Raw genomic sequence first — 13614 nt, 5'->3', positions numbered from 1 at the left:
CTTGCTCTATTAGTACCCTTTAGTAATAGTCCAGAGGCATGCCTCTCTCAGTCACCTCAAGTTTCTATTTCAAGGCAGTCACTGGTGGAATTCTGACACTGATCAGAATTATGTTTTCCAGACTCACCCAGGCTGTCTGCTATGACATGTGCATGCAACCAGATGAGGGAAGGGTGGCTGCTGCAACGAGAGAGGTGTGTAGTATAGGGAATGGGAACAGTGTGAGGAAAGCTCTAAAGTAAGAGAAGGATGGGAGAGGTTTGATATTGAGCTCCTCCAGCCATGGATAATGCCTAGCTTTTTCATAGCTTTTATCTCTAGATCTCAAAATACTGCAAAAAGGAGAGGTGAACATTGTTACCTGTATTTCAGAGATGGAGAACAGAGATGTAAGAAAGCAAAGTGATTCGTGCACCACCTCTCAGCAGGGCAGTAGTGGAGCTGAGAAGAGAACGCAGGTCTCCTAAGCCCCTCTCTGAGAAACATCATAAGGCCATATTGTACTCTTCCCATCACTGAGATGCTTTACAAATGTCTGCTAATCAGACCTTACCACACACACCCAAGAGATGCTTAACCCCTGGTAGCTGCATTTTAAAACTGAAGAGTCTAGCAGATAATAGAAGTGAGTTGTTCACAGCCACAAAAGGAGTCTGTTTCAGAGAGGAGCTCCAAATTTAGGTGTTCTCTGCTCCTTAGCCTCTAGTCAGAGTACTCTCTTACCTCTGCACGGAGGAACTTTAGGTATTTAAGCAGCTGTTTCACACTTTAAAAGAGCACAAGACAAGCCTGAGTTTGTTTTTCCAGTAAGGAAGAGAACCAATGAGCAGAGATGCATTACTTTTGGTCACATGAGAAGACACAGCTACCCAGATAGTATTTGGCAGCCAAAAAGTAAATTACACGCCACTTGAGTGTAATGGTCACGCTTGATTTTGTAGCACAATAAAAAATGATGAAAATAAAACAAATTCGATTTAACAACTGAAGTCCTTCTGTAGAGAACTGTAATATGAGATAAAATGCTGAGCTTACAGACAGAATATATCCACATGATTCTGTTCACTGGCCCCCTATGAAAAGGGAAAAAAAATTCCAGTAAATTTCCTAATGCAGCTGACAGTGAGAGAAAAGTAACAAATATTCAGAAGAACATAAAAACCAGAGATAATGACCACAGGTTCAAGAGTACTCTCCATTACCTGAATGTGAAGAGGGTTCCCATGTCCAACATAGATAACAGCTCTGCTTTTGACTTGGGGAAGGAGAGGCGGTAGCGCAGGGTCTCAAAGGCAGGTACAATCAGAGCTTTCTTGGTGTTGGCTAGGTCTAGCTGGATGACAGACTTCCTGGCAAAGAGAAACAACAAATAAAGGCAAGAAGATTTTCAACTGAGCAAATCACTAGGCTTTTCAAAATAAAGTGCAGAGAATGAGCAGTTAGATACTGTAAATTTAACTACGGCCCACATTTTTTCCCAGAAGTGCTTCATATTTCCTTCTGCTTTTGGTCTGCGGTTCTAAAAGCAGGCAGAGGAACAGAATTCCAAATGGACTTGTGTGTTTGACCCATCAATGCTGCCCTGACAGAGACTCTTGCCAGCAGGGAAGAGCTGTACACAGGATGGACTGAGATGCCTCATTTTTTCTTTCCTTTTGCTGCAAGTTGTTCAGTGCAGAGACTGTTTTGGTGTGAGTGTGTGTGCACATATGCATTTCACACAGCAGGGCTCCTTTCCAGGCAGGGACAACTGTCACAGCAGAGAAGCAGCTTAGCAACCTCTCATCCTGCCTGCCAGAGGTGTTCAGTCTATTCTTTCCTAACAAACTAAAACTCAAAGAAAAAGTTACTTTTCCATCCCCCAACTGAATCTTACTACGCCTGTCGTTAGAAATAACTCTGTCTCAATTTTCCTTTCATTATCTCCATATTTCATACCAGAAATATGCCTCTCTCTCCCTGTCAAAGTCAGTTCCCCTTAACAGGATTCACTGTCCTGACTTTTACATTACTGCAACAAGCAATCAAGGACAATGTTGACAAGCAGCAAACTCTCTACAGTCTTTTAAGTTGAAGGAATTGGGATCACTGTCCTAATAACAGAAGGACCAAACAAACCATTTTTCCAGGCCCAGAATATCTACAATTCATTTATATTTCTGTCAGAAAAAAAGAAGAAGAGCACGACTACTTAATAAAATCTGAATTTTAGGGAATTCATACCACCCTATAGGGCTGTTCTATAAAAAGCAATATGTTCTCAGCTCTTTACTGCAAAGTTTGCACTGTTTAAAGAGCCCCTGACACATTCCAGTTAACTTTTCATGACTGAAGGATTTTAGCAGCATCTTATCATAACTGGTTTTGTACTTTCCTCACTTTCTCCCTTACCATCACTAATGGCCAAGATATCTGCATAGAATAGAAGACTCCTTCCCAAATCAGCATCTGTGACCTTCCAGAGCTGTTGAGCAGTGCCAGTATATGGTCTTTATGATGCTTTTAAGTGTTTCTTCCCTTTCACACTTCTCTGAGAGCAGGGGATACACACATAGTTTCTTTTCCAAAATCTAAGGCTTTCCAGTCTCTGTGCAATTTATCAGCTTTGAGCAGTACAGTTTTGGGGATTCAGTTCTATGAAGGAGCAGGTAACATTTGTATTGATGCTCATCCTTTAGGCTCTGCAAGGAAACAGCAGCTTCCATTTATTGTTACTAGAACGTTGTTTTATGGAGAGTTCTGAAGGCCCAGGCAAAATTCAAGCCCTGGCTGTGCTTGGCAATGTCAAAGACTAGGAAACAATCCTGCCCACCAAAGTTTACAGTTTGAAGATGACCAAAGCTGAAGCAGGCACAGGTATCAAGCACAAACAACAGCAGAAACTGTCAGACAGAGCAAACTGTGTTGAAACGAGTGTTGAACGTGACTTATTCTCTAAGATATGGGATACAACCACAAAAATGCTGTGGATATCAGCAATCCTTCCTGCACACTCCCTGCTTTTCAATTTCTGTGGGCTGACTTTTTCCCCTGTCTTGAGTGGAGGTCCTATGTGTTGGTTGACTGGTTCTGTTACACTTTGAATAGGAAAATTTTCACTGTTGGTGTTGCCAGATATGTGAAATATCATGTAGGGAATATGTTTGTGTATTTTACAAGCTAGCATGGGGTAAACTATGTAATTCCTGCACTATCCTTATGAGGGCTGTTTTTTGGATTCAGTAGTATTTATTCAGTATCCACTTTCCTTTCCTGTCCTTTCCCCCCAAACCCCAAAATAAGGATTTATGACTATGAAGAGCTCTCTTTCTGCTAGTGTTGTCCAGGAAACCATTTCCCAAGTATCTTTGTGTTCAGACCTGATTCGTGTCATTCTGACACAGTGAAGGTTGGGTTAAATTTTAAATCTCATCAACCACATTTTTCACAAAGCAGTGAAGAAATGAATCTTAAGTCACAAGAGTCTTCTCATAAGTTGAATGAACTCCAGCATGTTCATATCAACCTTCTCATCCGCACAGTTCTTTTCAAAAATTAACAACCTGAACTATCTTTCTTGCTGAGATGCTGAAAAATAGCCAGAGCTACTTCACAACTCATGCTGTAGGTGGGAGGTATAAAACCTCTGGATGGAGATTGGATGCCAGGTCCCAGTTCATGCTAAATGTGTCACTGGAAGCCAAGGGCACATTTTACACAAATGGGTCAGGAAAGAACTTTAATGCTAGCTGTGACAACTGCAGATAAGCAGCCTGTCTAGCTATTTTATGTTACAAGCCAGTGTAGGATGACCCAAACACCTTACTTGCAGCACCTAGAAGGAGATTTTACCTCTGGGCAATGACATGAGGACCTCAGTAACTACAGTAAACAGGTAATCTTTAAATTGTGTATTTCTTTCCTTTTATACATCACAAAAGACTAAGACAAGACTAAAAGGATGTTTGAGGGAGATAAAAACATTGAAATGGTTTTACTTAGCAGCTGTGAAAAAGCTCAACTGGCACAAATCTAAGTGCAAAGCAACAGATAAATAAAGGGATAGGTAACCACCAGCTCCATCAGCTTCTCCTTCAAAACTGGTTGTAACCTTTCACATACGACACCTTCAAAATATCTTGAAAACATTTTTCAAAATTCCTTTCTACCTGAGAATATATTATCTGCAGAGACACAATATACAATGTATGTAAATCAGCAAACTTGCAGTGAGAGGGACTTGTTTGGCTCATCCTGTACAAAGCAAGGCCAGAAATACCACACTACTTCTATTTGTTTATGGTTGTTCTATCTGAGAAAATGAGGATGAAAATGTTTTACATCTCTCTAACAAACAACTGCTGCCATTCAGACAGATAGCACTAATCAGCTACTTGCAGAGGCAGTGGGAACAGTCAATGCAGAAAGACACTGAGTATCCATATGTAAAATAATCTCAATGCACCTCCCTGCCACTTTGCTTAGAAAAATCATTACTGAGAAAGCAACAAAAGCCTCTAGTCCACATTAAAAAAAAATTAAAAAATCCATTTTTACACAGCTGGTAGTAGCAGATTATCAACTCTAATATTCCCTGGCAAGAGAGACTCACAGTCAGAGTTAAGGCAGTATGGGCCTTAAAAAAGGCTGGCAGGGTAACACAAAGTCCCACATGCAACAGCTCTGAGAGAATCTCTTTTTTTTCTGCAAAATCAGCAATGGTGGCATCATGGTGCATTTAGTTCTGCAATACAATATCACCCTATGAGAATTATTTCTGTGGCTGTAGTATCTCAAGTAAATGGTGGCACATCATTCTGTCTTCTCTCTGCTTCCTTTCATTGCTAGCTTCCATCCATGCACTGTGAACCAGTTTGGAAGAACAAATTCCTTTTTTTAGCACTAAAAAGTATACAGCCAGTATCAACAGCTGCCATCCTTACTTGTGTCCAGCACTGATCTGAAGAAATCGGAAGAAATCTGAAGAAATCTGAAGAAAGTACAGAACAGTAATATAGAAGAACAGAGAAATGAAGAATAACTCTTCCTCCAGTTATCTAGGGATAGCTAATCTGTGCAAGGGACAGAATAACTCTGGAGTGCTCATAGCACAAGCTGAAAAGACTTCAACAAAATAAGAGGGAAACAAGCTGACACGGTGTGCTAATACTTCAATGATACAACTGAAATTCAGCATCTTGAAAGCCATAGAATGCTTTGGGTTGGAAAGCACCTCTAAAGATCATCAAGTTCAACCTGCCTGCAGTGAGCAGGGACATCTTCAACTAGATCAGGTTGCTCAGTGCCCCATCCAGCCTGACCTTGAATGCTTGCAGGGATGGGGTATCCACCACCTCTCTGGGTAATCTCTTCCAGTGTTTTGCCATCCTCATTGAAAAAAACTTGTATCTTACCTAAATCTACCTGCTTTTAGTTTAAAACCACTCCTCCTTGTCTAATCTCAACAGGTCCTGCTAAAAAATTTCATCCCCATCTTTCCTATAAGCCCCCTTTATGTACTGGAAGGTGGTACTAAGGTGTTCCTGGAGTCTTCACTTCTCCAGGCTGAACAACCTCAGCTCTCCCATCCCTTCCTCACAGAAGATGTACTCCATCCCTCTGAATAGTGAATATGTTGGCCCTGTACACATCTTAACTGAGTTAAGCCTGAAACAAAGAAACTCCTCCACAAGTTTATGATACCAGAAGGCATATTTTCCTTTAAACTCCAAAGCCCCGGGCTTATGAATTGAAAGGGAATGCCTACAGGCAGGCCCTCACTGGAACACTTTGATCAGCTTTTACCAAATTAGAACAGAGATGAAAAGCAAAACTGGTCAGGAGAAAGGAACTGACATCCTCCTGTCTGGCCACAGGGTGTCCTCCTTGCTCTATGCTTTGGCCTCAGATGACCAGCCTCTGCAGGGGAAAAATGTCTTTATTAAAAAAAAGCTCAGTTAGTAGAGCAGAAGTCTGTAGTTTGCTCAGCCCAACTGCTCACATGCAGTATAATACAATATACACTGATGTTACTCCTCCCAGTTTCCTTATGACAATTCTTTTGCCTTGACAGGTGCTGGCATTGCAGTCATATTTTTGAGCTGGTTGGACTCATCACCTTCTTTTCAAGATAAGGAACTGGATTAAGAGTGTGTCACACGGACAACAAGCTCAGTAATGCTTTGCATGTTTTTTCTGTCACTGACATTAAGAAGCAGAGATGTTTGGAGAAACTGCCTGGTTCACATCTCTGCTAATAAATGATGTTGTTGGACATTTAATAATACTTAACCCAGTTCAATTTTCAAATTGGTTCTTCTGCAACTCTGAGGGGATTATTCTAATGGCTAATGAGGCTCACAATCAGATCTGAGTTTTTTCTTCCATAACAATATTGCTTCACTTTCAGTTACAGTCCCTTCTTCTACTCTAAAAATTCTTCTGTCTTGCTGGGCATTGTCACACCTCAAATATTTATAAGCTGCCTTTTCCAGATCTGCTCAAACTGCTTTGTTTTGGGAGTATGTGAGAAGGGTGAGATGTGGAGAGGCTGAAATCCCAGCTGACAGTGGGAATCCCCCCACTATCCATTACCTGAGGTACTCGTAGAGTCCATACATGGGCAGGAAGTCAATGTCAGACAGAAACATGTATGGGGTGCTGATGTGCTTCATGGCCACGTTCCTCAGCAGGTTCACAGGGTAGAACTGCCCCTCCTTGTACACGATGTGGTAGCCAACGTTGTGGCGGCTCATCAGCACTTCTGAGCCCTGAGCATAGCGCAGGAACTGCTGGGCTTCTGCGTCAGAAAGGTACAGTGCCAGGCTGATTGGACCTTCCCAGTGCTTGCAGATGGCTTCAAGCATCTGGAGCCTGCAAGAGGAAGGGTGAGAGTGAGAGAAAGCTGTTTCCCTGTGTGGGGCTCTGTGCCTGGGTTCACCTGATCAAATGCAGACATCTTTCTCTAAGTGAGACAGATTGGGGACACTTGATATGCTGTGGAAAGCAATAAATATTTCTGCAGCATAACTCATCTCATCTAAGATGGGTGATGTCTCCTCCTGGACAGATGGACTGCACCCTGGATACAGCTATTTCACTGAATCCCAGGGAGCCTGAGATGGCCCTAGATCAGACACACAGAGCCACAACTCAGATACCTAAAGCACCATCATATTCTGCCTAAAGCTGTGATGCTGCAGGAAAGCCCAAATGGTAAAAGGACTTATCTGATGGGAGCTTTGAGCAGCTGCAGGGATCTGTTCATGTGGATCTCCTAACAGGATAGGGGGATCATAAACTTCAACAGTGTCTAGTTCCCAATTCACATTTCAGGTCAAGCTATTCCCACACAGTAACACTACATCGCTCTTCAACAAGCTTGTGGAGGATAGAGGAGCACCAACCCACTGATCATTTTACCTCCTGTTTAGGAAAACCTCCCCCAAATCTTTGCAAGGCAGTTAGTCAGATCTTAAAAGCTGTTAAAAAAGACAGGTCAAGGGGATACTGACTTATGTGAACATGTGCATGAACTAGAAGAAGGCTTACTATCAGGGAAAGAGCAAAAGGATGATACATTGATAGAAATGGGATTTATTATTAGTAGGGAGTAAGGAGAGAAGGAAGGACAGACGTGGCATTGCTGTGGAATATCAAAAGCATATTTCAGACAAAACTATCATTGAAAGTACTAACTTTCAATGTACGTTTTAGCACTATATCAAATTTCATCAAATTGTTTCTTAAACAGGTTGTATTGATGTATATTTTTACAAAATTCCAGCAGCTACAATACTATTGATGAAAATGACAACAAAAGATTTCAATACGCAAACATAAATCAAACCCAGCCTGGTCAAAATCGTTTCAGCACTTTGGGTAATTTATTGCCTTGAGATTGAGATGTGTCACCCACAAATACAGTGAGGACTGATTACAAAATCTCTCAATTTAATACAAAGGGAAATGACCTACGCAGCCTAGCCAGATATTCTATTAAAAACTGGGAAGAGCAGACGATGCAAAATTATTATCTTCTCTCTGTTCCGAATCCACATTGCTGATTTTTCCTATTAATATTTATACAAACCACAAGGAAAGTTTTCTGCATTATCATAATCTGAGAAAATAATTTCTCCCTCCTACTATCTCCCTAAGATTTGCAAAATGAAGGAACGATATTCCAGTAAACACATCATCTGAGTTAACATTAATAGCTTTTTCCTGCATTTCTGAATGATTGTGATGATACCAAGATGATATAATAATTTTTTCTTAGGAGATACTACCTTACTAGTCTACATTTGGCACATCATTTTCTTTTTCTCTGTTATTGAAACAAAGCTTATTATCACTGCCTGAAATATACAGCTGGATTTGAAACACAAATTGATATAAAAATATCTGAAAAGTCATGAAAGGTCTAGACTTTTGATTACACAAAAAATAAATAGGGGAAAAAAAGCAATTTTTTGCCTTCTTCCAACATAGCAGAAATATTTTGGTCAGGAGACTCCAGTCTGTCAGCACTCAAATTTAGGGCATCCTTTTAAAAATGAAAAACTTGCCTTGTAAAAAATGCAGCAAAATGCCTCTTAAGGACTCCATGAACTGGACAAATGGCACACATAACTTATTTAAACAGCACACCTGAAAATGCAAAGCTTTTCACGATACTGAAGTGGAAATTGGGTTTTGCTGGTACAAGTTCCCAGCTGGACAGCTTAGTACTCTTCAGAATACTCCATTTTGCTGTGTTGTTCTCACTGACAAGTTCTGCTTCCAAAACTTTGATATGAGAACTGCTAGGTGATGCTCTCTGTGGCTTGTTAAGCCTGCTTTGACCACAAAACTCAGAATTACGAGTTTCTAAGCACAACAGGACCAACTTATTTTGGATTTTTTGAGGTTTTTTTTCTTTTTTTTTTTTTAGTTTTGGTCTTGAGGAATGCCTTCTCTTAAGGACTTTAGAGAAAATAAATGTACTGCATAATAATGAGATCATAATTTAGATGGTAAATTTTTTAAGGTCTGTTCAGCTAAGTGAATTTTGCTGGATTCAATTGTTTTGTGAGATTTTTTAATTTTTATTTTTCTTCATAAGAATAATCAACTGATTTCCAACTCATTCTCACTCAGACCTCACGCAGTGTCTTGCTAATCACGTCTTTCCTTTTCCACCTTCTGACCTCACATTTTCTTAACTCCTACTCTGATTTCTGCTCCCCAGCTACACACCAAGCCTTTAAAAGGCTGCCTAGCCAAAACATGTGCATAAAAATCCCAGTGGTGCAACCAAACCATTATTCAAGGAAATGTCACATCAGTGCAAAGATGGCAATCACCCAATAATGAACAACACTGAATGAAGTCTGTCTCAAAGCTCCCAGCTAAAGATAATAATCTCAGTTCCTAAACTGCATCTGTCTCTTCCACTCCTCAAGCCTATAGGACAGGCAAACCTAAGTCTGTCATGACAGTCATGTCAATCTCATCTCCAACAGCAGATGCTGGGAATTGTTTTTTTTGCTTTTCCTCATCTCTGATAATAATTTCAAAGAATAATTCAGGAATGTAGTGTACAGCACATTGTTTATGTACATGTCATCCTACATCTGAGACACTATTCTTAAATGTCTACAGTTGTGCCTGAGGAGTTCAGTAAAAGTGGTTTAAAGAAGATAAAAAAAAAGTAAGGCAGTAACCGAAAGATGTGAAAGAAAACAAAGCAGCTAAGCAGTTCTTTGGTATGATATTATTTATTGATTTTAGCTGAAAGAAAGAATTTCCAACTTGAATCAATAATTTATAGCAACACACCAGCGAAGTAGGGAAGATTTTTCCTGCACAGTATCAGGACGGCTGTTCTTCCTGAATAAAAATGTGTGGTTCTGCCTATCAATAAAAACATGTGCCCCAGTGAGGATCCAGAAAGGGAAACAGATGCTCAGACTTTGCATCAGTGCCAGTGAATCAGCACTGAGCCCCAGCTCATTCTTTTTAATTAAATTCTGGGGGGAAAAAAATACCATGTGCACACACCAGCTTTACTAATTTACTGTGGCACTCGCTCAGGGTCTGGCTTAATTTATTTCTTTAGTTTTTTACTCAAAGGTTTGTGAACACTTAAGAAATGCTTCCTCAATTAAAAATCAATAGAACAGACACTGATGTGCACAACAAATCATAACGAAATGTGCAGTGCTGAGGCACCAGGGGAACAGAATACCCCTCATTCACTTCTGTTTGTTTTTAAAACAGGCTGTAAATGTTCTGTTGATCTCAGTTCCTGTAACTCCTGAAAAACTGCTGACCTTCTACTGGTGTAGCAGTGGTGTTATTCACATGCCATGCTATATTCTGTATGTCCTGTGCTGAAGGAAATTATCAGTTTCTGGTTAATACTCAAGGAGTTCTGATTTGTTTGGTAACCCCCTCTGATAGCAGTAACTACAAAGTTTGGACTAGATCTGAACAGAGAAGCTGGAGGAAAAAAAAAGAGAACTCACAATTACAAAATTTCACAAAGCTGGCTGATCAAGAATGCACTTTCAAGCTTCTAAAAAATGACAACTAATTGCAATGGTGGGAATCAGAAAGGTACAGGTGGAACTTGTCACGAAACAGATTTTTTTCCCCCGAATGAAACACCAGTTAAATTCCACTTCATGTTGGAACTAAAAGCTGAACTGTTCTTCTGAGAATCAACATTTGGATAAAGGTGCAATGACTGTGCTCACATGGAGTTTTTTCATTACACAGTAGCACATTTAAAAAAAAGTATCATTTTCAACTTCCTAATTTGAAATTAGAATATTTAGTTCTGATTCTCACTGTAAGAAAAATCTCTAATTGAAATTTTCTGCAAGTAAAATGCCAATGAAAGCAAAACTAACACCCTCTAGTGCAGAAGAACACATGCAAAAACTTGGTCAGCTACAACTGCTTGCCTGATTCTATCACAAACATCTCCTGTTTTTTCTAAGTTGCTGCAAAACTCCATGAATTAATAATGCCTGATGATCCCAACAACTCTTGCAGCTCCAGTATCCACCCTCTCATGAACTCTACTCATGCAGAGTGTAATGCAGTGTGTGCACTGTACATACAACATCCAAGCTTCCATGAAAGTGCATTTTCCCCTCTCCAAAGCATTACACAGATTTCCCTGTAACAAAACACTGTCTCACGCTTCCAGATGAACAAGAGGTGTTCCCTACCTGTCCATGGACAGCTGTGCCACCAGTGTCACATCAGTGTTGTCTGAAGCTGGCTCGTATTCATAATGGAGAAAATACAAGTGAGTGCGATGGACGGTGAAGCGTTCCCGACGGAACTCGTAGCACAAGTCATCCTCGTCCAGCTCAGACAGCTGCTTCTGGAGCTGGAAGGAAAGAGTGAACACAAACAAAAGTTCTTTGGAATTATTTTAGCAATTCAGAGAGAAGCCGGAGGCTGGGAACTTGCAGAATGATGCAATGAGGAATGGAAGTGGAACATACAGAGTAGCAAAGTTTTCCCGAGCCTCTCAAGTCACTGGACAAGAGATTAGAAGGAAGGATTTTCATGTAAATCCATACTGCAGAGAGAGCATTGTATTATAGTCTATATACTGTATATATTACCTGTATCACACACTTTCAACATCCAGACTAGCTGTGAAACAGTGAACAACCTCAGGTTGGATAATCATCATGTTTCAGAGGTAATGTTCCACTGTGATGCCGAATTCCATCCTTTCTAGAAGCAGTGTTCCCCACTAGTCACAGACATACTCCACTAGACAACACTCAGCAGCAGATTCAGCACTGAGAGATTCCTGTTCTGCTGCCTCTGTTGGAGAACAGTAACTGCTGCTATCAGCATGGACAGACAGCTGGAAAAGTAACACCTTTAACTGATGATTACTCCTTCTCTTGAGATTTATGTTCTTGCCACTGCACAGGTGCCAGAATTAAGCCTACACTTTTAATTGGATTTATGCTTCTGGATATCTAACTTGAGAAATCTGGAGGATGGCAGACAACTTCTTGGCTCCCTTGAAAACTAAGCCCCTTCAAAGTCAAAATGGGCATCTGTAAGCAATCTAATCCTAAATTTCTTAGACATGTAGTTTTAAGAGAATAGAAGTTTAGCTCTGGCGAAAGGTAGAAGTGAAAAACTGACCAAATGTCTATGCAGTTGACCAATTCCATTCCTGAACTAATTATTTTGGGGGCTGGACTAGATCATCATTTAAGGGTCCCTTCCAACTCAAACTGTTCTATGATTATATGGTTCTATGATATTAAAACCAAACATCTAGCTAGGCTGTTGAAAATGCATTAATTTAAAAGGAAAAACCAGTCATACCTGCAGTAAAATGTTATGAAGATGAACATTTTTTATGGTCTTAACATGTGAAATTGAGTTGAGTTTCTATTGCTCTAAAATGTAGGTTACTAATAGAGGTATAATTTTTATATTTGATTTCTTAAAAGCATCCTATGAGAACAGTAGTACATTAATAAAATATCAGCAAATGAGAAAAAGACTAATTTTATAGGAATTTTACAAATTTTGATAGAAATCACAGTGTACCTCAAAACTATTTTATTAAAAAGATTATTGAATTATATACATATTTTTGTCCTTCCCAGAATGACTAAAGTAATACTTTCACCATCTTCAAGGGAAAAAAAAAGGAAAATGTAGGTATTTTTTGTTCTAATACTGTGTTAAGAAGAACTGTTGTTCTTGGAACTATAAGCATAATGGTTGCTATCCACAACTTACAACTGAATGTTTTCCTGTGAAGGCTGATGGGATAATTCCTGATATTTTCCTGTACATCACTCTATAATCTTCTTCTGAATAATGGAAATACCTACTTTGATTTCAATGAGTTTTGGATCAGGCTGTCATTTTTCTGTGCTATTGTTCTGCACAGATCTTAAAACACCCCTCAAGAGGGACTGCTTTCAGAAAGATGAGAGTCTGAATCTTGACAAATCTTTACTCAGGCAAAACTTCTATTGATATCAAGATCTCTTTTAGGTAGAATAGAAATCAGGAGCTCTTCTACGTATCCTTGGAGTTTCATTCTTTCTGCTTCACAAATCATCATTCAGCTGAGCCTGCACTCTGTTTTCTAAATCACATTCAAATAATATTTTAATTAAACTCAGTATTTACAACAATGACTAGAAAGTGTCTGGTATCTTTTTCTTTCTTGAAAAGGGACATTAGTGTGCCTTAACAGAATTATTAAGAAGATGATTGAAATGAAAATGGTTGAAACAACAGCAATGCACATTTTAGGGGCACCTTACTATCCTTCTGTATGTACAAATGACCAGGCTAGAAGAGTTTAATTGCACACCAGTTATTAATCAGGCAGTCACTGAATAATTATCAGATTGCATTTGGGTTGAAAGCTAAGCGACTATAAATACTTAATTATGAGCTCAAGAATAACATTTGGAGTTAAATTATTATGGCTTTGTGCACTACTGAGCCCTGGGCAGGAGAAGAGGAGGAGACACAGCTTCTTAGGAGTCCCACCTTTTTGATGGTGAAACTCACCAAATCACAAAGTTGGGGATGGAGGTGAAGGAGAGCAGCAAACAGCAGAAGATCCCTTCTGCTACAGGG

General features: G+C 39.7%; 1 protein-coding gene across 3 annotated transcripts in view; it reads right to left on the bottom strand.

Moving 5' to 3' along the window:
- LARGE1 (LARGE xylosyl- and glucuronyltransferase 1) overlaps positions 1-13614 on the bottom strand; it is a 347716-nt gene that overhangs the window by 18463 nt on the left and 315639 nt on the right. For all 3 annotated transcript variants that reach the window (XM_085048913.1, XM_085048911.1, XM_085048912.1), the window contains 3 exons: positions 11202-11365; positions 6574-6852; positions 1203-1349 (listed from right to left, as the gene is read on the bottom strand). In XM_085048913.1, the coding sequence (XP_084905039.1) occupies positions 1203-1349; positions 6574-6852; positions 11202-11365 (590 nt within the window). The remainder of the gene's footprint in view (positions 1-1202; positions 1350-6573; positions 6853-11201; positions 11366-13614) is intronic.

Source organism: Lichenostomus cassidix, chromosome 1Aa (genome assembly GCF_008360975.1).
Source record: "Lichenostomus cassidix isolate B80296 chromosome 1Aa, HeHo_3.0, whole genome shotgun sequence".
Classification (NCBI taxonomy): Eukaryota; Metazoa; Chordata; class Aves; order Passeriformes; family Meliphagidae; genus Lichenostomus; species Lichenostomus cassidix.
The sequence above is the reverse complement of the archived record's forward strand: the minus strand, read 5'-3'. Positions and strand labels throughout refer to the sequence as shown.